Source organism: Mastigoproctus giganteus, chromosome 9 (genome assembly GCF_048544385.1).
Source record: "Mastigoproctus giganteus isolate SK-2022 chromosome 9, ASM4854438v1, whole genome shotgun sequence".
NCBI lineage: Eukaryota > Metazoa > Arthropoda > Arachnida > Uropygi > Thelyphonidae > Mastigoproctus > Mastigoproctus giganteus.
The window spans coordinates 42984226-43007069 of NC_143583.1; the positions used below are offsets into that span (position 1 = coordinate 42984226).

The 22844-nt window shown below is 37.7% G+C and overlaps 1 protein-coding gene across 4 annotated transcripts in view; it reads left to right on the forward strand.

The window, feature by feature from the left end:
• cnc (NFE2 like bZIP transcription factor cap-n-collar) overlaps positions 1 to 22844 on the forward strand; it is a 405472-nt gene that overhangs the window by 196324 nt on the left and 186304 nt on the right. For all 4 annotated transcript variants that reach the window (XM_090381868.1, XM_090381870.1, XM_090381867.1 and 1 more), the window contains one exon: positions 1317 to 1472. In XM_090381868.1, coding sequence (XP_090237994.1) covers positions 1317 to 1472 — 156 coding nt within the window. The remainder of the gene's footprint in view (positions 1 to 1316; positions 1473 to 22844) is intronic.

Below are 22844 nucleotides of genomic sequence, written 5' to 3' on the forward strand. Positions count from 1 at the left end.
TTCTTTTCTTGACATAATTCCGTTTACTGTAGAAACTGCTATTAAGTTTTTTTGCCACCTTGACTCGTGTGCAAGAGGAATTTGATTCCACCATTTTTACGACATCAAATTTTTCTTTTAATGTAAAAGCCTTTCTTTTTATTCCTTTGGAGTTTATCCTTACAAATTAGAAAATTATAATATAGTATAATTAATAATTAATATTTGTAACTTTAAAATAAAACTGTCAAGGAGGTATGTTGAAAATCACAGTTACAATTAGACATAGCAAAAATCCACTAAGTAATTCAGAACCATGAGAACTTAACTGTAAACACTTCACTGTGCTTCACGTTGTTGTCGACATGTGAAGAAATAAATATAGAAACAAAGAATTTCTATATTTAAAAAACGTATTAAGTGGGAAAACGTCATTATAATAATACACTGTGTATTCTTTATGATGAATTTTTTATGTGGGAAAACCTTTTACCCGGGAAACTTCATACACGAGAAAATAATGCATTACAATATATAGATTGAAATTAGGACTTAAGAAACGAAACCTAGTACAGGGGAAAACTTCTTATGCGGGAATTTCTTATCGGGGTTTGACTGTAATAAGAGTTTCAAAGGTTTATAATTAATTTTATTTACTTCCTAAAATGTGTGCAAATCTTGAAACACTCCATATATTAGAAAGAAAAAACATTTTTTCTTAATAATGGAAAACAGTTACAATAAGGCACAGCAACAATGCACTAAGTAATTCAGAACCATGAGAACTTAACTGTAAATGCTTCACTGTGCTTCACGTTGTCGACACATGAAGAAATAAATATAGAAACAAAGAATTTCTATATTTAAAAAACATTAAGTGGGAAAACGTCATTATAATAATACACTGTGTATTCTTTATCATGCACTTTTTATATGGGAAAACCTTTTACCCGGGAAACTTCTTACATGAGAAAATAATGCATTACAATATATAGAATTGAAATTGGAACCTAAGAAACCAAACCTAGTAGAGGGGGAGAATTTCTTATCGGGGTTCTACTGTAATAAGAGTTTCGAAGGTTTATAATTAATTTTTTCTACTTCCTAAAATGTGTGCAGACCTTGAAACACTCTGTATATATATATAAAAAAAAAAAAACATTTCTTAATAATGGAAAACAGTTTAGGAAAGAGTATTGTAATTATTCTGAAGTACATTGTATTATGTTTCTTGCTGTGCTATTGTTATCTTTTAGGATGCCTTTGTTTATATATAAAGCTGGTATAATTCACAGGTCTATTGATCGTATTATAATCTTATTTATTTATTTTTTCAGGATATGAATTTAATAGAGATCTTGTGGAAACAAGATATCGATCTTGGTATTGCAAGGGAGGTTTACGATAGCAAGTCTTCTTATGAGGATGAAGAAATTAAAACTGTACCTGAGTGGGAAATGCTGAAAGAGAAGACACTTGCAGTGGATCAAAAAGTATGTTTTCATATCGTACTGTATAAATTGTTAATTTACATGGAGAAAACATTAAAGTTGTTCATTGCATACTTTTGGGTGTGTATGTTTGTTGTGGTAATTAAGTGGCGCCTCCGTAGCCAGGCGGGAAGGAGCAGCAGTGCATAGTACACGCTTCTTGATTAGACCGGGGTTCGAGCCCGTCACCACCAAATACGGAGGATGCGGAAAGTCAGGGAATGACCACCGCATATCCCGGAGCAATATGGCCTTAGTTGCTAATGCTCCTAAAAAACCAAACAACAATGTGGTAATTAAGTTCTGACTTGATACAATTTAGTTAATACTTTATCTTTTATGTATTAAGTTACATAGCATACTCCATTACCTTATTATTAGCATTAGCAGAAGCATTTGATGCAAGAAAGCAAGCTTATGCAGCATCAGCCAAAAAAAAAAAATAAAATAAAGTAAAATAAATAAATAAAAAATAACCACTTCCACTTCACCCCTCTGTTCGTTCGAAATACCTGTCCAGCTGAGCCTTAAACTTATTTAGGCTATCAACTTCCACGACAAGGGATGGAAGTCTGTTCCACCTACCAACCACCCGCTGGCTAAAGGCAAATTTCCGCACATCTATCCTACATCTGTCTTTCCTCAATTTGAATTTATGCCCTCTCAGGTGATTATTCTGAGCAAGAGGAAGAATCCCATCGGCATTGAGCATACTTAAACCATTCAAGGCTTTATACACCTCTATCAGATCATCTCGCTGGTGCCTAGTCTCCCGACACTGTAATTCGCAAAACTTAAGCCTTTCTTCGTAAGAGCACCCCTTTGTTCCATTCACTAATCTTGTTGCCCTTCTCTGTACTCGCTCCAGCAGCTCTACATCCTTCTTGAAATGAGGCCTCCAGGCCTGTATACTAGAGTACTGTACACTATGTAAACTTTCTTTTCTGTAAATTGCAAATCCCACTGAATTACTATGCCAGGATGCAGATTAAGTATTGCATCTTATTTCTTTTGTTGTTGTTGGCCTTAATTTTGGCGTAAGCCTTTCTTTTTCACTACATAAATAAATTGCACTAATAAAAATTAATAGTTCGTACTCACTTTCATCATTTTTATTATTATTATTTTTTCACTTCTATTTGTTGGGCTAGCAGTTATTCTGCCAGTTTGCTGCTAAATTTAACATATATTGCATTATTGTATTAGAGTATTGAAATTATATTCTTTAGTATATTTGAACCTAGACAAACTGGCGAACAGAAACAGATAGCCTCAGCCAATTATTGATAGGTTGTATTGAGTGGAGCTAGCCCTAGTTAACGTTCCATTCAATGTATCCATTAATCAATAATTTGCTACATCCTCATTTTATTTTTATTATAATTTATGTGTTTATTTATAGAGCACAACAATGAAGTCCAACGCAGGTTACCTAAATACTTGGCACTATGGCCTTTGTATATATATATATATATATAAGGCCATAGTGCCAAGTATTTTTTTTTTTTTTCACCCCTAATACTTACATTCCAAAATTCTTATTAAATTTCATAAGTAGTATAATTTCCTTGGTATTCAGTTTAATGAATAATTTAATATATATATATATTATATACACTATTCTACTAAAAGTCCTGGAGCATCCCTCTGATTTCAGGTCCCTCAACGTGGCCACCTGTGTGGTGAGGGGGCTTCAAAGTGCTGCTGGGATTCAACACTTTTATCTTGTTTCCAAGGTGTTTATCTTGTTTTTATCATTGGACTCCAGCATATGTAGCTGTCAGCTGCAGGCCTAGGAAACTCGGAAATGGGGATCCTGATGGGTGAGGGGGCCCAGCCTTAATACACTATTTTGACCCCTGCCTATAAATTGGCAGGTGATTCCATAAATTGGCAGGTGATTCTTACTGCTAGGGTCAACTGCATTCCAATAGGTCTCCTTCCCTTTGGACCTGGGACAGGGATAAGACTTATTGGCAATATGGGTATGATGCTCTAAGTCAGGGTTTTTCAAACTATGTTCCGCCGAGCCCTTGGGCTCCGGCTCCGCGAGGAAATTTTAGAATGTTAATATTTTTTTCTAAAACTATAAAATCAAATCAGAATATGCTGTGCATAAAAGTAAAAAGTAAATTTGGTCTTTTCTAAGTGACCTTGGACTGTCAATGTGCTTGTTATATATGAAAAGATCTGGTGCTAGTGACCGACTGTTTTTATTTTTAGTGTGCGTTTTTTTATTAAGGCTCCGGAATGTTTTTTCTTTCTGACGTGGGTCTCCGCATGTCTAAAAAGTTTCGGAACCCTTGCTCTAAGTGAACTTAGTGTCCTATTTGCATACGCTGTACCTGCTTGTTCACAAGTGGTTGTCCCCTTAAGACATCCAAACTTTATCTTGCTTTTATGAGTAATTTAAATCCCTCTTCGTCTTCTGGAGGGGTCCCAACAAGATCCTGCCTAATTGCTCAGACAATAAAATACCTCTGCAAAAGTCCCAGAACTGAGGATACACCATCAGTGACATCATTTCCTTATTCTCCATTCCACTGCAGAGCAGGCAGTCAGCAAAATATCACCCTTCTTCATCTAGAAAGGATTAGAAGGGTTGGCAGGATCCTGAATATCTGCAAAAAAAGGCTGTGATCTGGAGATCTTTAAGTTAAAACTTTGTGTTCAAAACGTGTCCAGCAAATTCTGAAAGCTACACCAATAGAGGGAATACCTATTGTCGTAACCCCCTCCCTAAAACTCTGAACTCCTCATTGGTATCAGATGAGAAGTTCACAGTTGTGTTCAGTTCAGTGGTATCATCATATCAGAATGAGATCTTTTTCAATGAAGAAGAGATCTGCTCTGAATTGAAAGATCAAGTGTGTTAGTTGTCAAGTGAATATCGATGCTGAAGAATGGGACTCTTGTTCCTGCTCGAGTTCTCATTCTTACATTCAACACCCAATGGCCTCCAAATTCCATCAAGGCAGGCTATTTAAACTGACCAGGAAGAATTTACATTCCAAATCCACTGATGTGTTTTAAGTGCCAAAAGTACAGCCACTCGCAAACAGTCTGCTGTGGCTTCCCTTCCTGTGCTCATTGTGATACCCTGAGAGCAAACAAGGTTCAGCTTCCAATTTTTTTCCAATTTGTTCAAAAATGCCAAGGAAAGCCTCCTGCATACACTCAAACATGCCAACATTGGAAGGAACAGAAAGAAATTCACAAACTAAAAATAGAACTGAACATTTCCTAATAAGGGGCCAGAAAACATATCCAACTAATAAAAAGTGGCAAGCCTTCATATGCCCAGAAGATTTCTGCGAAGTGTACAATTATGAAACAAACTGAGATGTCCATACCACCATCAGAGTCATTCACTCCTCTTGCCCACCATTTATCAACCTCATAAAAGTCGACCGGGCTAGCCGGGTGGGTAAAGTGCCTGCTTGGCAACCCAAAGGTTGCGGGTTCGAATCCCGCCTCGGGCTTGGATCACAGTACAAAATGCAAAAACTTTGGGAGGTGCAATATGGCCACTGAAGCCGATGCGCCAACAACTAACAAAAAAAACAAAAAAAAAACACCTCATCAAAATCAACTCCTCTTGCCCACCATTTATCAACCTCATAAAAGCCGACCGGGCTAGCCGGGTGGGTAAAGTGCCTGCTTGGCAACCCAAAGGTTGCGGGTTCGAATCCCGCCTCGGGCTTGGATCACAGTACAAAATGCAAAAACTTTGGGAGGTGCAATATGGCCACTGAAGCCGATGCGCCAACAACTAACAAAAAAAACAAAAAAAAAACACCTCATCAAAATCAACTCAAAAGAGTCAATCAGTTGCCACACCTATATCGATAACCTCTGCTGCACTATTTCAATGGTGTAGAGGTGAGGATAATTTTAATTTATCATTGGACTCCAGCATGTGTAGCTGTCAGCTGCAGGCCTTGGAAACGGGGATCCTGGTGGGTGAGGGGGCCCAGCCTTAATACACTATTTTGGCCCCTGCTTCACCAAGATGGGTCCCAGAGGTCTTGGACTGGTCCATAAATTGGCAGGTGATTCTTACTGCTGGGGTCAACTGCATACCGGTCAGGGTACTCTGACTAGTATCCATCATACTTCCTTAGCAAAAAAAAATTTCAAGACAGAATAAACCTAAGTCTAAAAAAACAGTTCTCAGTCCTTCAGAAGTCCACAGAATTGCTATAGATTCCATAGAAAAATTGACGACATCAAGGCCCCTCCTACATAACACGAACCAACTTGCTTTTTCCTTACAGGAAACATATTTAAATGCAAATGAGGATCCTTCTTTGCATAACTTTATAATTATCTGGAAGGAAGAATTGGAGATGTCCTTCTGGTTAACTATACTCCTTTTCAAGCTATGGCACTTATCACCAACATAGAGGTGGTACTAATTTGTGTTACATTAGGGCTCCTCATAAGGCAGATGCTGATGATCTCATTAAGCAATTCCCCCCCCCCCCCTTTCTGCCTGGAGATCTTAATGGATATCATAATCTGTGGGGTAGTGCAGATGTCAATGAGAGAGGTATTATAGAGCATATGCTCAAAAATAATAATCTCACCCTTTTAAATGCAGGCAGTAATACATTTTACCACGTGTTTATCCATATATTTCATACATTTACCGCCATTGATCTTTCTGTCTGCTCCCCTTCTCTCTCCCCCCTATGTACGTGGGAAGTTGAAGAAAACTTTTACAGTAGTGATCATTTCCCCATGATATCTGCCCTTTGCAATGGGAGACTATGTCCACCACTGAGGACCATGGTTGAAGTTTGATCAGGCTGACTGGAATACCTTTGAGCATTATACAATGTTTAATACCACCACAGTCAACCAGGAGCTAATCAAAGATGATAGCATTTGAACCTGTCATCAAATGGCTGTGAACCCTATAACCATTCTTTTTCGTAATGGGAACTGAAAGCAGCACACTCTCTATCCCAGGTGAGTGCCATCAAGGCCAGACAACATCCATTATGAGATGATTAAACATCTTTCCTCAGAATCTGTGGGTTTTTTGCTTTGTCCTGCAACAGAATCTGTTTTGAGTACCATTATCCAGACTCCTGGCATAAAGTAGTCATCCTTACTTTCCCCAAACTAGGGAAGGATCCACAAATACCGAACAATTACTGTCCCATTTCTCTGACCAACTGCTTGTGCAAGATCCTGGAAAGAGTAGTCAATGCTAACCTTATGTGGTATTCAGATAATAACAAACTCATTTCCAGGACACATTGTAACTTCTGAAGGAACAGGTTAACACTTGACCATTTAATCTGATTGGAAACATCCACTTGTGATATTTCCTGAAATGCGAGCACCAGGTGCTGGTTTTATTTGATGTGAAAAAAGCATATGACACAGCTTGGACATTTGGAATTTTAAAAGACATTTTGAAGACTTTGGTCTTAGAGTCACATTACCATTTTTATTAAAAAATTTCCTCACAAACCAGGTCATTCCAAGTTCACATAAGATCGGCCATTTTGCCAAGAGGAAGGAGTTCCTCAAGGATCAGTTCTAAGTGTTACACTTTTTGCTATCACAGTTAATTCTGTTATTGAACAACTTCCTATAACTGTCAACAGTTTCCTCTTTGTTGGTAGTTTTAGCATATTCTCATAGTCTTGCAACATAGGGGTCATCAAAAGGCAGTTACAGCACACCATTGACCATATCAGCTCTTGGGCAATGGCAAATGGGTTCAAGTTTTCATCCCATAAGACTGTTTGCATCCACTTTTGTCAGAAATGGAACCTTCACCCCGACTCAGAACTAAAACTTGGATAAAACACAATCCCAGTAGCACGGGAAACAAAATTCCTGGCACTTACATTCAATAAAAAGTTGACATTTCTTCAACACATCTGTCAACTTCGAACAAAGTGCATTGTTTTTATATATTATAACCATATCCTCCAAAGAGTGGGGTGCAGATCGTTGCATGTTACTTCAACTTTATCTTGTACTTCTGTGCTCAAAACTGAATTATGGTATATATTGGTTAGAAGCCGCATACAGTGATGCCTTGAACCAGTCCACTTTTAGGCCATTTGTATTGCTACTTGGGCATCCCAAACATTTAATCATAGTCTGTATACTGAAACAACAGAACTGTCCTTGTTTCTTCAACAAAAGCAATTGTCATTATAATACACCTTTAAATTAAAATCCCTGCCAGACTACCCTACATGACATCTGTTTTCCAGCCACATTGGGAAAACATATATAACAGCTGTAAGGCTGCCAACCATTCCTTTGATATTCATGTCCAAGAGCTACTAAGAGAAATAAACATTACAGTAGATAATATTACCAAGTAATCAAGGCAACCACTTCAACCCTCGTATGCTTGAAATGCCATCACTCCGCTTTCTGTTGACCTTCAACGCTGCTCACTGAGCTGAACACTCAGACTCTTCCTGCCTTCACTCCGATTTCTCAAGTCAGAGTCATCTGTCAGGTCTACTGTCATTTTCCCAGATAACATTTTATCTGAGAAGATTCCTCAACGAATGCAGCATATGCACAGCAGAGGTGTAAGCTACAGATTTAGCCTTGGACCACAATAAAACCCACAATTACCAAAGTTGTGTGGTGTATAAAGACTTTTTAAGTGTATTATATATTACTTGTTTTATTGAGGATGAGATGTAATCCTCATCCATTTCTGATTCGGGTCCAGTAGATGTTACAATCACTTTTTGAATGTTCATTTGACATTCGTTTCTGCTGGATCTCAAGCCACATTGGAATCAGGGGTTATGAAGTGGTGAATGTTGTAGCCAGGTTACCATAACACCAGAACAGCCATAGCCTGTTAGTCCCTTATACAGACTATAGGCAAATACACTTTAAATTACTTTTCCAGTGGGAACAAACTTGGCATGGGCAGGTCATGAAAAAGCTATATCAAATAAAGCCTGTAATAAAGCATGGGCAACCTAGTCTTTGCAGGAACCATAGAGAGGAAGTTGTTCTTGCTTATCTCTGCATACGACATAATTGTCTTGTGCATTCATTCCTGCTAAAGGCAGGTGACTCACCTGTGTACTAGAATTATAACGCCTTTTTAACAATTCATCATATTTTATCCAAGTGCTCATATTATAGACACAAACATGTTTTATATTTTATTGCTTTTAGTCATCTGCTGAGCTTATACATTGAGATTTTATCCAGCAGTGACCACTTGTCAGCCATTTTTAGTTATTTAAAACCATTAAGTCTTTTTACTCTCATTTAAAACGTCCCTTTTTATGTATTTTTATCCTTTTACCTTTTTGACATAATGACCTAATTCACTGGTATTAGGTCACTGGTATTTTTAACTGTTATCTTTGTGCATTATAGCCTAAGTTGCTGATGCACCAACAAATCTAACAACAACTGTTATCTTTTACATTATAGCCTTATTTGCTAATTAGCATTAGCATTAGTAGAGGCATATGATGCAAGAAAGCAAGCTTATGCAGCATCAGCCAAAAAAAAAAACATACTCCCATTTCAATCCTCTGTTGTTCCAAGCACCTGTTCTTAAATTTATTTAGGCTATCAACTTCCACAACAAAGGATGGAAGTCTGTTCCACCAACCAAACACCTGCTGACTAAAGGCAAACTTCTGCACATCTATCCTACATCTGCTTTTCTCAATTTGAATTTATGCCCTCTCAAATGATTATTCTGAGCAAAAGGCAGAATCCCATCAGCATTGAGCATGCTCAAACCATTCAAGGCTTTATACACCTCTATCAGATCACCTCGCCAGTGCCTAGTCTTCAGACACTGTAATTTGCAAAACTTAAACCTTTCTTCGTAAGAGCAACCCTTTGTTCCATTCACTAATCTTGTTGCCCTTCTCTGTACTCGTTCCAGCAGCTCTACATCCTTCTTGAAATGAGGCCTCCAGACCTGTATACAGTACTCTAGGTGTGGCCTAACCGTTGCCTTATACAAGGGAATAATCACCTCCTTATCCCTGCTAGAAAAATTCCTGTATATCATTGGTAAGACACCATGAGCTACTCTTGCAACCCGTCTGCACTGCTCAGAGAACTTCATATCTGCCTGCACAATTACCCCCAGGTCCTTTTCATTCTCTACAACTGTCAGTGTAGTACCACAGAGTTGGTACGTTGCTCTGGAGTTGCTGTTTCTCATATGTAGTACTTTACATTTTTCAATGTTAAACTTCATTTGCCACCTCTCAGCCCATCTGCTCAACCTTTCCAGATCCTGTTGCAGCAGCATAGCGTCAGTTGTGTCCTTAACAACCCTGCCAACTTTTGTATCATCTGCAAACTTGGACATTAAGCTTGATATACCATCATCAATATTATTTATAAATACAGAAAACAATAATGGACCCAACACTGAACCCTGAGGGACTCCACTAATAACATTAGTCCACGATGAGCAGTGTCCATTGATTACCACTCTCTGTCTTCTCCCCCTCAAGCACCCCTTTATCCATAGCAGCAATTTACCTCCAATGCCACACTGCTCCAATTTGTGCAGCAGTCTTCCATGTGCAACAGTATCAAAAGCCTTTCTAAGATCCAAGTATATAATTTAAAAGTTATTCTCTGGATCCAGTTCTTTTGTGACTGCATCATAGTATCCAATCAGATTGGTCAGGCAAGATTTCCCCTTAACAAAACCATGCTGTGTCCGAGCTATAACTGAAGTCTTGTCTAGATGATCATGCAGTGCTTCTTTAACTAGTGCCTCCATTAATTTTCCTGGAACAGAAGTTAAACTCACAGGTCTATAATTACTTGTGTCAGCCTTTGATCCTCCTTTGTGAATTGGAGTCACATTTGCACATCTCCAGTCTATGGGTACCTCCCCTGAGTCCAAGGAAGCTCTCATAATTATGGCTAAGGGTTTGCTTACTTCCTTTGCTGCCTCCTTTAATATAACTGGATAGATCCCATCCACCCCAGGTGCTTTTCTTGTGTTTATCTTCAACAATTTCTCCTCCACTTTACTCTCAGTTATTACAAGATTATCTAGCTTACTGCCACAGTTGAATACACCTCTGGCATTCCGCCTGCTGAATAACTCCTCATGTGTGAATGTCGATGCAAAATATTCATTTAGTTTGTTAGCTACCTGAGCAGGATTATCAACTGTTGAACCATCGATATCAAGTGGACCAATCTGATTCATTCCCTTCCTTCTAGAGTTTACATAAGTAAAGAACTCTTTGCTGTTTTTCTTTGCATCCCTTGCCAAAAATTTCTCGTAATCTGCCTTCGCCTGCCTAACCTCCTTTGTAACTTGGTTACAGATCAACTTATATGTATCATTCATGTGTTAATTTATATGTATCCCATGCATTTTTCTTCTCTGCCATATGTCTCATTAGTTCGTCTGACATCCATTTAGGCCTAAACCTTGAACAGTATTTCTTAGTTGGTATGTAAAGCCTAGTAGCTTCCAAGATAAGTTCTTTGAATGCTTCCCATTTTGCATTTGCTGTTGGTAACATCATCAGTTGGTCCCACTGTATAGAATTTAAATACTGTCTCAGTCCATCGTAGTCGCCTTTACGAAAGCAATAACCCTTCCCTTTACCCCTAATGGTAGTTACCTCTTTGAGTAAATCCCACTTCAGCACACTGTGATCACTGCCACCTAGTGGTTCATTTATCTGTCTGCAGATTCTTAACAGTGTGGCCAACTCTTAATAATACTTCCCGCTAGCCGCATACTCAAAATCCGCTATTTTTAACACTTAACCCGCCAACTTTTTAAATTTTCATTTCGGTTAAATCCTATTAATTGGCGCCATAAAAAATTTTAAGACCCTACATTATGTCCAGACAAAAACCTCCAAATTGCATATTAAATGCAGTTTATTCTGAGGAAGAAGTCAAAAATAACAACTACCGTTTAACGGAGTTGATGAATTTATGCAGCGGCAATATTAATCACTTGATTTCTTGGTTGGCGAAAAATCACATTTTGCAAAGTACAGCTTTTGGTGAAGTTTGCAAAATGCGGCTAACAAAAAGTAAATGTAAAACTGATATGTTTAGATGGGGTTGTAAGAAACCTTGCCGTAAAACAAAGAGTATTAGACATAAATAATTTTTTGATGATAGTACATTAAAGTTTATTTCTATCAAAAGTTCTATTTTCTATCAAAATTTATTTCTATACTTCTGGTCCTAAGATTGGTCTCAAGTTCGCATTGCTCTTCATTTAAATATCAATAAAAAAAATAAAAAAAACACTATTTTTGGAAAATGTAAAGATCTGAGGGAGATCTGCATGATATCAATAATTGATTAAGATAGTTAACTAGGGGGATTTCAGAAAATGGAATACCTATCGAAATTGAAATTGATGAATCAGCATTTTTCAAAAGAAAATATATAATAACCCCCAGGGACTCACATCTGGTGAGTATGGGCTTGCGATACCCAGGGTCCTAAGCTGGATATCATCATCGTTCTTCTCTTTCTTGGTGATTCCCTTCTACTTTCTCTCTCTCTCTCTCTCTCTCTCTCTCTCTCTCTCTCTCTCTCTCTCTCTCTCTCTCTCTCTCTCTCTCTCTCTCAATAATTCAGATTTTTTTTTTTTTTTTTCGGCTGGTGCAGCATAAACCTCAGGCTTCCTTGCACCGTATAGATAATAATAAAATAATAGAGGAAAACTAATAGGAACACAATGGGTTTTTGGTGCATTTGAAAGAATTACCAAACGATGTTTTTTTTAGTTCCGGTAGAAAATAGAGATAAAACAACTCTATTATCAATTATAAGAAAGAGAATATTGTCAAGTACAAGAATCATCAGTGATGGATGGCCTGCATATAAAGATATCTACCGAGACATTAATTATACCCATGATGAGGTTATTCATCGCTATAATTTTGTTTCTCCAGATGATTCAATTACGACAAAGAAAAATAATCCAATGGCATGCCTTCGCGGTTTCAAAAAAAGGTGTGGCTAATCCATTAGAATTTTTTCTACATTTTTAGATTTTGATTCAACAATTTAAAGCTATGAACCAACGGTCATTATCGTTTGACCGCGAGTGTAACTACGTATTGAAATTGTTGTGGTTCCCCTCAGGGGATCCCTGAATAATATAAAACCGATTCTTCGCTTTATAAAAAAAAAAACTATTAAATAAGATATCCCTACTATGTTTACGATGTATAGAAATAAAACATTTCAATTATGAAATATTGAATTGTTAAATAAATATTTCTTAATTTAAATGTTACATTGCCAAAATATATAAAATGCTAAACATATTTAAAATTTTTACATTTAAACTCATTCCACTAAAAAAACCGCTATCACATATTTTAATCCGCCAAACCTGAAGCAATTCCGCTAAATCTAGCGGGAAAACCGCTAAATTGGCAACACTGATTCTTAATGCATGAAGAATCACTACTGATAATCAAATCAAAAGTATTACTCCCTCTAGTTGCCTCCCGAACATGCTAATGTAGAAAACAATCATCCAATAAATCCACAAAATCCTTTCTACTGTGTGAGTGACCAACCCACAAGTTCCTGTCAATATCTGGGAAATTAAAATCCCCCGTTATAAGAATCTCTGATTTACTGGCCCACTCTATTTCCCTATACAGTTTCTTATTATACTCATCAGAGTCATTCGGCCTATAGCACACTCCTACTGTCAATTTTGATCTCCCAATGCTTATGTCACACCAAACTGACTCGACACTGCACTGTCCAGCGATGTCGACTGGCTTCAGTTCCTTGGATTTTATGTGTTTCTTAACTAATAGTATAACCCCTCCTCCCTTCCTGTCCTGTCTATCCTTTCTTTAGACGTTGTACTCCCCAAATTCCAGTTCTGCATTCCTTATATCTGTGTGATACCATGTCTTTGATATCCCAACAATATCCGCCTTTGATGCTTTTAGCAATACCTCAAATTCATCAAATTTATTTACCAAACTCCTAGCATTGGTGTGCACGCAAGTATACATGCACCTGTTCTTTTTCTTAGCTACCCTAACACAGCCCATGTATTTACTTGTACCACAATGAATTCTAGCAGTCTTTTTAATATCCTGCATCTTGTTTTGCAGGCTTCTGCTCATTTCAATAGAAGCAGTGCAAGAATCTCTTTCACCTCTGCCAGTGGCTACTGTTAATCTATTCGGCTTTGTCTTCCCCCAAGCTAGCAGTTTTGTGACCCACCTAACACTGCCTCGATCTTTCCAGGGCCGATAATGTGCCAATAAAACCAAAACCAAACCAGATCTTATTGCAGGAAATTGTCAAGATATTTGACAATGAAATGTCAGATATCTTGACTTATAAATACACTGCTTGACAAAATTAACAGAACATGTGGTGTAACTTGTGCAGCTTGCATTGAAGCAGTACAAAATTTGGTATGGGGGCGGACCATAGAATAAAGATGAAAAAAGTCGACAATGAAAATTTTCAGACAGGTATAAGGGACATTTAAATGGATTGTATTAAAATTATCAAAAAAGGTCACATTACAGAAGTTGACACAGGATGCCCGCAAATATGGTCACATGACATCAGTACTGTTTATGATTCCCTCCAATGGCTAAACAGGCCTGACAACAGTGAGCCATGCTTGATATAAGGGTATCTATAAGATTCTTTGGCAACAGATCCCATTCTTCTCCCAGTGCAGACCTTGGCTCACCAAGTGACTGAGGACATGGCTGTTGTCGCCCAAGGGCATCCCACACACATTCAATTGGATTTAAGTCTGGTGAATTTGCTGGTCACAACAGTTGTTTGATTTCCCCAGTTTCTAGATATTCCTCCAACACTTGAGTTCTGTGTGCAATGGCTTTGTTGTGCATGAAAAGAAAACCTTTTTTTTTTTTTTTTTATGAAAACCCCAAACACAAAAGGTATCAAAACCTATAGTACTTAGTACCATGCATGGGTTGGAGGAGAAGTATGGGGGGAGGGGGATGCCGGAAACTTTGCTCTGGAGACTAAACATGGGTTTCACCACTTCAAGCCTCCAATAAGCAAAGTGGTGGTATTTCACCGGTTGATGAAACTCATCTACCACCTGGTCCAACTGTACCCATAAAAGGCCGCACATAAGGTTCAAGGATCTGTTCTCGGTACCTCTGCATAGTTACAATACCCCTATCAAAAACATGAAAGAGAGGTGTGGCCATTGATTATTATTCCACCCCTCACGAGGATGCCGTCCACTGTAAGAGTTACTTTTTCTGATGTTGGAGAGAAGGGATGTTGCCACATTCCTCGTGGTCACAAGATGAAATAACATCTATAATCTGTTTGTAGGCTAAAACAGGACTCATCAGAGAACAGAACTGTATCCCATATGTGGGCTCCAAGTCACATGTTCATTGCACCAGTTTTGATAAGCTCTGGGGTGGTGTGGGGGTTCAGAGGACAGACATCACTGACTTCTTTGCAAAAAGTCCACTTGAACTTGGCCTACTTAACAGTCTGGTTGGAAATGTTTTCATGTGTGGCTGCAGCAACCTCAAAAGACAGTAGATGTCTAGCAGATAGCAGTCTGTTCTGATTGAGGTAGCCCTCGGATGACTTTGGCTAGCTCTTCTCTCAATGGCTCCTGTCTCCTGAATCTGATTGCATAATGTTAAGACAACACTGTGATATATTAAGCCAATGTGCCACCTCTGCCTGTGATTGCCTGGCTTCAAGCCTTCCAATGGCTTGCTATCCTGAGTACTGGAGATATGGCTATACCACTGAGCAAGCTAAAAAATGGGAATGAAGCAATGTCGTTGCAACCTGTGTTTTTATAGTTATGAATAATTTGCATAATGTGCAGCTCTGTAAGGTGGTAGATCAATTTCTATTAGATACTAGGAATTTGCATGCCAGAATGCCGATTATATCAAATATTTGCCTTTTCCAACACTGTTGACAATAAAATATAGATGTAAAACATTTTGTTCTGTTAATTTTGTCAAACAGTGTGTGTGATCAGTGGTTAACTCTGAAATTCATTTCAAACATGTAAACTGGACACTGAGTACATGGAGAGAGCTATCTTTCAGAGGAGTAGTTAGATGAGATTTGGATAAAATGTCTGTGTATGCTTATTGCTAAGACATTAAATATTCTGAGGTTGAAATGTTTGGTTTAAGGATACCTGGAGAATGCTTACTATCTGACTGTGTTATTCAAACCATGGAGTTGGGAGAAAGAGGTAGTGTTGTGGCCCAAGTTGTTTCTCACGGTATTGGCTAGATCCACTGATCATGGCATGGAACTATGAATGCTGCATCCTCCATTGACCACATTCAGTGAGTCAGTTTGGTTGAGCTTACAATAGGGAAGATGGGCATTTGGAGAATGTAATGAATTCCATGCAAGGTGGTTTAACTGGTCACTTAGAAATACACCATACACCAGGGGTCGGCAACATTTTTTTTGAATGAAGAGCCATTTTTGATCTAATTAAAAGAAAAGACAATCTGAAGGCGGCACCTCAGGTCAAGCTGGAAGGAGGAAAGGGAGAGTTTTTAAAAAAAATGGAATGGAGTGAGAAGGTGATTTATTAAAAATATATATTTTTTGAAATATTATTTATTAATACTGAAAAAAACCGTAACAAACATTCAGTTAGGTACGAATTAATGGCTTTTGCTGCTGAACTTCTTGAGCAAGTCCCCAACATCAGGGAGTATGCTATAATTCTCATCTTTAAACCTGCTGAGAGACTCGCATTGTTCAGATGGTTTCTTGATTTATTTTTAATGTAGTTCATGTGTGAAAATATTTGTCCACAGAAATTCGTCAAACCAAAAACTGAGAGAAGTCCAAACGCAAATATTTTCAAATTTATATATGTGTCTGGTAAGCTACTCCACGCATCGAACACAATTTGGTCTTGCTTTTTCAACTCGTCTATCGCCGTCCATTTGTGTAGAATTGCAAGGGCAGCCTTTTGCCTCTACAAATCTTCAATTTCAAGGCATTTTAGTCTTGCACTCCACATGTCCTTGATTTTTAAGTCCTCTAACTCCATTTCAAATTGTGCTTCATATGGGCTCAAAGTTAAAGAGCCGCAGTTACATGTACAAAGAGCTGCATACGGCTCGCAAGCTGCAGGTTGCTGACCCCTGCCATTACACAAATCACATAACATTGAATTTTCAACAGTCCATTTGTAAACTTCCAGCTCCTGATCACTTAATACGAGGGGTCAGCAAAGTTTTTCTGTAAAGGGCTAGATATTTTAATATTTTAGGCTTTGCTGGCCAAGAGGCAAAATCGAGAATATTATGTAGGTACTTATATAATCAGAGATAAAACGAATTTTTATCGATGAAATTCAAAATATAATTATATAATTGAGTACAATTTTGTGAAATACAGGTCTACTAATGAGAAGAATGGAATTCTTTTTTTTTGGGAAAATATTTCGCTTAATTGCTATCATCAAAATTGATTGCAAATGTTCATCTGTTAATGCTGATCTGTAATGAAATTTTACTTATTTCATCTTTGAAAATGTCTTTTCCCACAGATAGGTAGTGCCAAATACTGATATCAATCCACAAGTTTCAGTTGAGCATATTCATCGCTTGAAAGAATTTCAATTGAGCATATTCATCGCTTGAAAGGCATTTATAGAATTGTTAGATTATTTTCTTGATATTTGCCTTTTAGCATGTCATTACATTGCAGATTAATCACTTCCAGTTGAAGGTTAGGTGGAAGCTCCTCAATTGCACAGTTAAATGGATTTTGAAATATTCTAATTTCTTTTGCACTTGCATCGAGGTCTGAAAAACACTGCTGAAACTGTAGTTTGAGCTCAGAAAATATGTCCTTCTGCAAATTTGTATGGGAATGGTAATCTCACTTCTTGTTTTAACTTTTGGCAGCACACAAAGTGTATAAAGCAGCCTAACATTACTTGTAATTCAAAAAACATTAGTTGTCATTGAAATAACTTTACTGCAGTGTAAGTTTCGCATATAAGTGCTGTTTTGCCTTGTAATTTTAGGTTGTATTCATTAAGATACATTATCAGGTCTGTAGCAAAAGCTAATTTCCAAAGCCATTCAGTGTTGAGGGTAGTTCTTCTCGTTCAGAAAAATTTCAATCTCTGCCCTGAGCTCAACAAATTGCAATAAAACTTTACCACTGCTAAGCCATCGAACTGCTGTGTGGTAGGGGCAAGTCAGAATATTCAGCTTCTATTTCTGACAAAAATTCATGGAACTGACGATGAAGTCCACAAGAGTGAATGAAGTTCACTGTTGACACTACTGGTTCAAAGACACATGATAGATTCAAATATTTTCTGCAAAGTACCTGCTGATGATTAATACAATGAATTACCATAGGCTTTAAACATCTTACATTTTTGCAAGCTTCATAAGCTCCACACATAGTTTTACCACCATAAGTTATAACACAGCTTAGCAGATTCCACTTCAGGTTGTACTGAATTAGTGTTTTCTCAACTTCTTTGAAAATATTTTCGCCTGTAGTTGTTCCACGTGTTTTATTCATAGAGGCTAATTCTTCAGTCACTTTAACCTCGGTATTTACTCCTCAAATAAACAACAACTGAGCAGTATCTGAAACATCTGTCGAGTCATCAAGAGCCAAGGAAAAACCACTCGAAATCATTTGCCTTGTTTTTTTATTGACTATTGATGTTGCTCCCAGTGTCCTCAACTCTTCGAGCAACTGTTCTCACCTAAAGGCTAATAGTCTTAAACAAGTTTATTTTCTCTGGACATTTCTTTGGCTGCTGCAATCAAACACAATTTGATTAACTCACCATCGGTAAATGGCTTTCCTTGCTTGGCTAACAAATGAGCCACTTGGAAACTTACTTTGGTTGCAGCCTAATTTTTTATTTTTGCGAAGAAATTCTGCTCTGATGAGATATTCCGTTTTAAATTTTCTAATTTTTCTGACTGTTGCTTTCCTGTGAGTTGAGAATATTGTGATGAGTGCTTAGTTTGGTAATGTTGACATGCGTTATATTCTTTTAGCACCACTATAGTGTCATTGCATAATAAACACAATGCTTTGGCATTTAATTCGATAAAATAATCCACACTCCACAGAGCATTAAAAGTGCGACATTCAAAGTCCACTTTTCTCTTCTTTTCTTGTTTTGACACGATGGATATGCACTGGTAATAAAATAAAAATAAAATATCACGGTACAGCGAATTGCACTCGAAACTCTGTCAAGTTATCACTGTGCCCGCTGTGATTTGTAGAGCGCTGAGCAGCAGTGTAAAGCGATGAGAGCACCACATACGGTCTGTGTTGCAACTACTCAACTTTGGCTGTGTTCTAATAAAACTTTATTCATGTACACTGAAATTTGAGTTTCATAAAATTTTCACATTGTCATGAAATGTTATTCTTCTTTTGATTTTTTTTCAAGCATTTAAAAATATAAAAACCATCCTTAGCTTATGGGCCATACTAAAACAGGCAAAGGGCTAGATTTGGCCTGTGGGCTGTAGTTTGCCAGGCCCTGACTTATACTATTAAAGATATTCCTAGAATATGCACTTTAAATACCATTGCACTGTGCTGAAATATCCTCTGGATAATACCTATGGGTGCTTCTCCTACCAGCACCAAATTTGGAAGTTGTATGGAAGTAGCCTCTACACCTTTCAACACTATAGTGTTTTTTATCACAGTGCATATATTGTAAATATGAGAATCAAAGAAAATAACACCAGGACATTGCATGGTCAGCATTGACTTCAGCGCTGAGCATTTTTGGAATGAATTGGAATGCATGAGTAACACAAAGTCAAGATAGCTTTCTTCATTTGTGTAGCTTGCAAATGCTTTAAAGGAGTGGAGCAGAATAATAACAGCTTCCTACTAGAAATTATTAGAAAGTTTTCCAATATACATTATTGCAGTCAACATACTGTTAATTTCTTCAAATAAATACATATTTTGTAAACAATTCCTTAGTGTTTTAATTTTCGCAATTCTAGTTGGTTTCCATGGTTACATGGACCAAGCTGGTCAAGGCACTGAAGTATCAAATAACATCAATCACATGTCTAACACTTTATTTTTTTTTCTCACTGACAACCCTTCAACCCTTCATAGTCAACATTAGTGATCTTCTAGGTACTTTAGATTGCAACTTGGTGATGATTTCTTCTCCAATGTTGTGTCTCTCTCTTTCTGACACATACATGGCCATTGCTAGCCTCATTCTGTTCAGCCTTACGAGAATGAAAAATGGGATAATCTGCATGATTCGGTTCTTTTTTTTTCTGTGGTTTGATTACTGTTTTAATTTTTCCGATCCCAATGCTTTCCCAGATTGTGTCATTGAAGCTATTCTTGAAGGGATGAGATCCTTTATTCCACATTCCACCCTAAAATCTCATCCCTTATCTAATCCTTGGCTTTCCAATAAATCTGCTAAGGCTGTTCAAGATAAGATTGTATCATACTGCAACTGGCTTGTGTCCAAATCTCCAGGTTCATTTTCTACCTACACTAAAGCTTGCAAGAAATGTAAAACAATTATTAATCAGTTCAAATTTGAGTTTGAACAGGTGATGTTTGAAAGCTTGCTTCTGGTTGAAATGGTATTTGAGCATTCATGTCTCTTGCCAGAATTGTTGGCTTCAACTTCTATCCATCAATATTCTCACCATAGGCAAGAATTTTAAAACCTGATGGTTCTATTGCATTCTCAGATAAAGACGGAGATGACTTATTAGCATTTGTATTTTTCTTCAAACCCTTATATCGGCAACCTTGTAAGCCACCTACTGTCATCCCAATACATTCCACTCAGTGCTTCCTATGGTCTTCCAGTCTAAGGATGTTAAGAAGTATTCTAATTAGTGTTGATGCTAAGAAAGTTGCAGGTCCTGAGAATCTCCACCTGTTCCCAAAACTTGTGCTCTGAGCTTTGCTTCTGTTCTCTATCACCTTTTTACACTTTTTTATATTTCTTTGGTGTTTTTCCTTCTGCTTGGAAATTTGCTCATGTACAGCCAGTTTCTAAGAAGGGTGAAAAATCTTTTTCTTCTAATTATCATCCAATTACACTTACCTCTACTCTTTCCAACGGAATGGAAAAATCTATCAATTGCCAAATCTTGAGCTATCTTGAAACCTTCCATCTGATCAGTGAGTGCCAGTTTGGATTCCACCAGTCTCAATCCACTGATGATATATTGGCTATGTTACTCATCTTTGGAAAAATCTGATGTAAAATTTGGTGAAACTCAGGGCTTTTGATTGTGTTTAGCATTAGCAAGGGGACATAATGCAAGAAAGCAAGCTTATATAGTATCAGCCAAAACAAAAAAACCAAAAAAAAAAAATCACTCTCTCTCTTCTCATTTCACTCATCTACCTGCTCCAAATGTTTGTCTAGTTCTACCTTGAATCTGTTTAATCTATCAACTTCTACTATGACAGATGGAAGTTTGTTCCAGCAATCAACCACCTGCTGGCTAAAGGCAAACTTCCGCACATCTATCCTACAATTGTCTTTCCTCAATTTGAATTTATGCCCACTCAGATGATTATTCTGAGCAAGAGGAAGAATCCCATCAGCATTGAGCATGCTCAAACCATTCAAGGCTTTATACACCTCAATCAGATTGCAGGTGCCTAGTCTCCAGACGCTGTAATTTGCAAAACTTAAGCCTTTCTTCGTAAGAGCAACCCCTTTGTCCCGTTCACCAATCTTGTTGCTGTTCTTTGTACTTGTTCTAGCAACTGTACATTCTTTGAAAAATGAGGCCTCCAGACTTGTACACAGTACTCTAGGTGTGGCCTGATGATTGCCTAGTACAAGGGGATAATCACCTCCTTATCCCTGCTAGAAAAATTCCTGTATATCATTGACAAGACACCATGAGCTACTCTTGCAGACTGTCTACACTGCTCAGAAAACTTCATATCTACCTGCACAATTACCCCCAGGTGCTCTTCACTCTCTACCTCTGTCACTGTAGTACCACGCAGTTGATACGTTATTCTGTGGTTACTGCTTCCCATATGCAGTACTTTACATTTGTCAATGTTAAACTTCAGTTGTCACCTCAGTTGTCAACCCATCTACTCAACTTTTCTACATACTATTGCAGCAGTGTACTGTCATTAGTGTCATTAACAATCCTGCCGACCTTCGTATCGTCTGCAGACTTGAACATTAAGCCTCATATACCATCATCAATATTATTAATGAATACAGAAAACAACAATGAACTCTGGGGGACTGTACTAATAACATTAGTCCACGAACAGCAGTGTTCATTGATTACCACACTCTGTCTTCTCCCACTCAACCATCCCTTTATCCATAGCAGCAATTTGCCTCCAGTGCCACACTGCTCCAATTTGTGCAGCAGTCTTCCATGTGCAACAGTATCAAAAGCCTTTCTAAGATTCTAATATATCATATCAAAATTATTCTTTGCATCCAGTTCCTTTGACTACATCATAGTATCCAATCAAATTGGTCAGACAAGACTTCCCCTTAACAAATCCATGCTCTGTCCGAGCTATAACTGAAGCCTTGTCTTGATGATCCTGCAATGCTTCTTTAACCAGTGCCTCCATTAATTTTCCTGAACAGAAGTTAAACTAACAGGTCTGTAATTACCTGTGTCTCCCTTTGGTCCTCCTCCTTTGTGGATTGGGGTCACATTTCCGCATTTCCATTCCATGGGTACCTCACCTGAGTCCAAGGAAATGCTCATAATTATGGCTAAGGGTTTGCTTACTTCCTTTGCTGCCTCCTTTAATGTAACTGGATAGATTCCATCCAACCCAGGTGCCTTTCTTATGTTTATCTTCAACAATTTCTCCTCCACTTTACTCTCAGTTATTACAAGATTATCTAGTTTACTAGCAGAGTTCACTACACCTCTGGCATTCCCCTCCCTGAATAACTCCTCATGTGTGAATGTAGATGCAAAATATTCATTCAGTTTGTTAGCTACTTGAGCAGGATCATGAACAGTTGAACTGTTGATATCAAGTGGACCAATCTGATTCATCCCCTTCCTTCTAGAGTTTACATAAGTAAAGTATTCTTTGCGGTTGTTCTTTGTTTCCTTTGCCAAAGATTTCTTGTAATTTGCCTTTGCCAGCCTAATCTCTGTTGTGACTTGGTTACAGACCAGCTTATATTTATCATAGATTTCTATGTCACCTGTTAATTTATATGTATCCCATGCATTTTTCTTCTCTGCCTCCGTTGTGACTTGGTTACAGACCAGCTTATATCTAAAATAGGCTTCTGTGTCACCTATTAATTTATATGTATCCCATGCATTTTTCTTCTCTGCTACATATCTAATTAGTTCA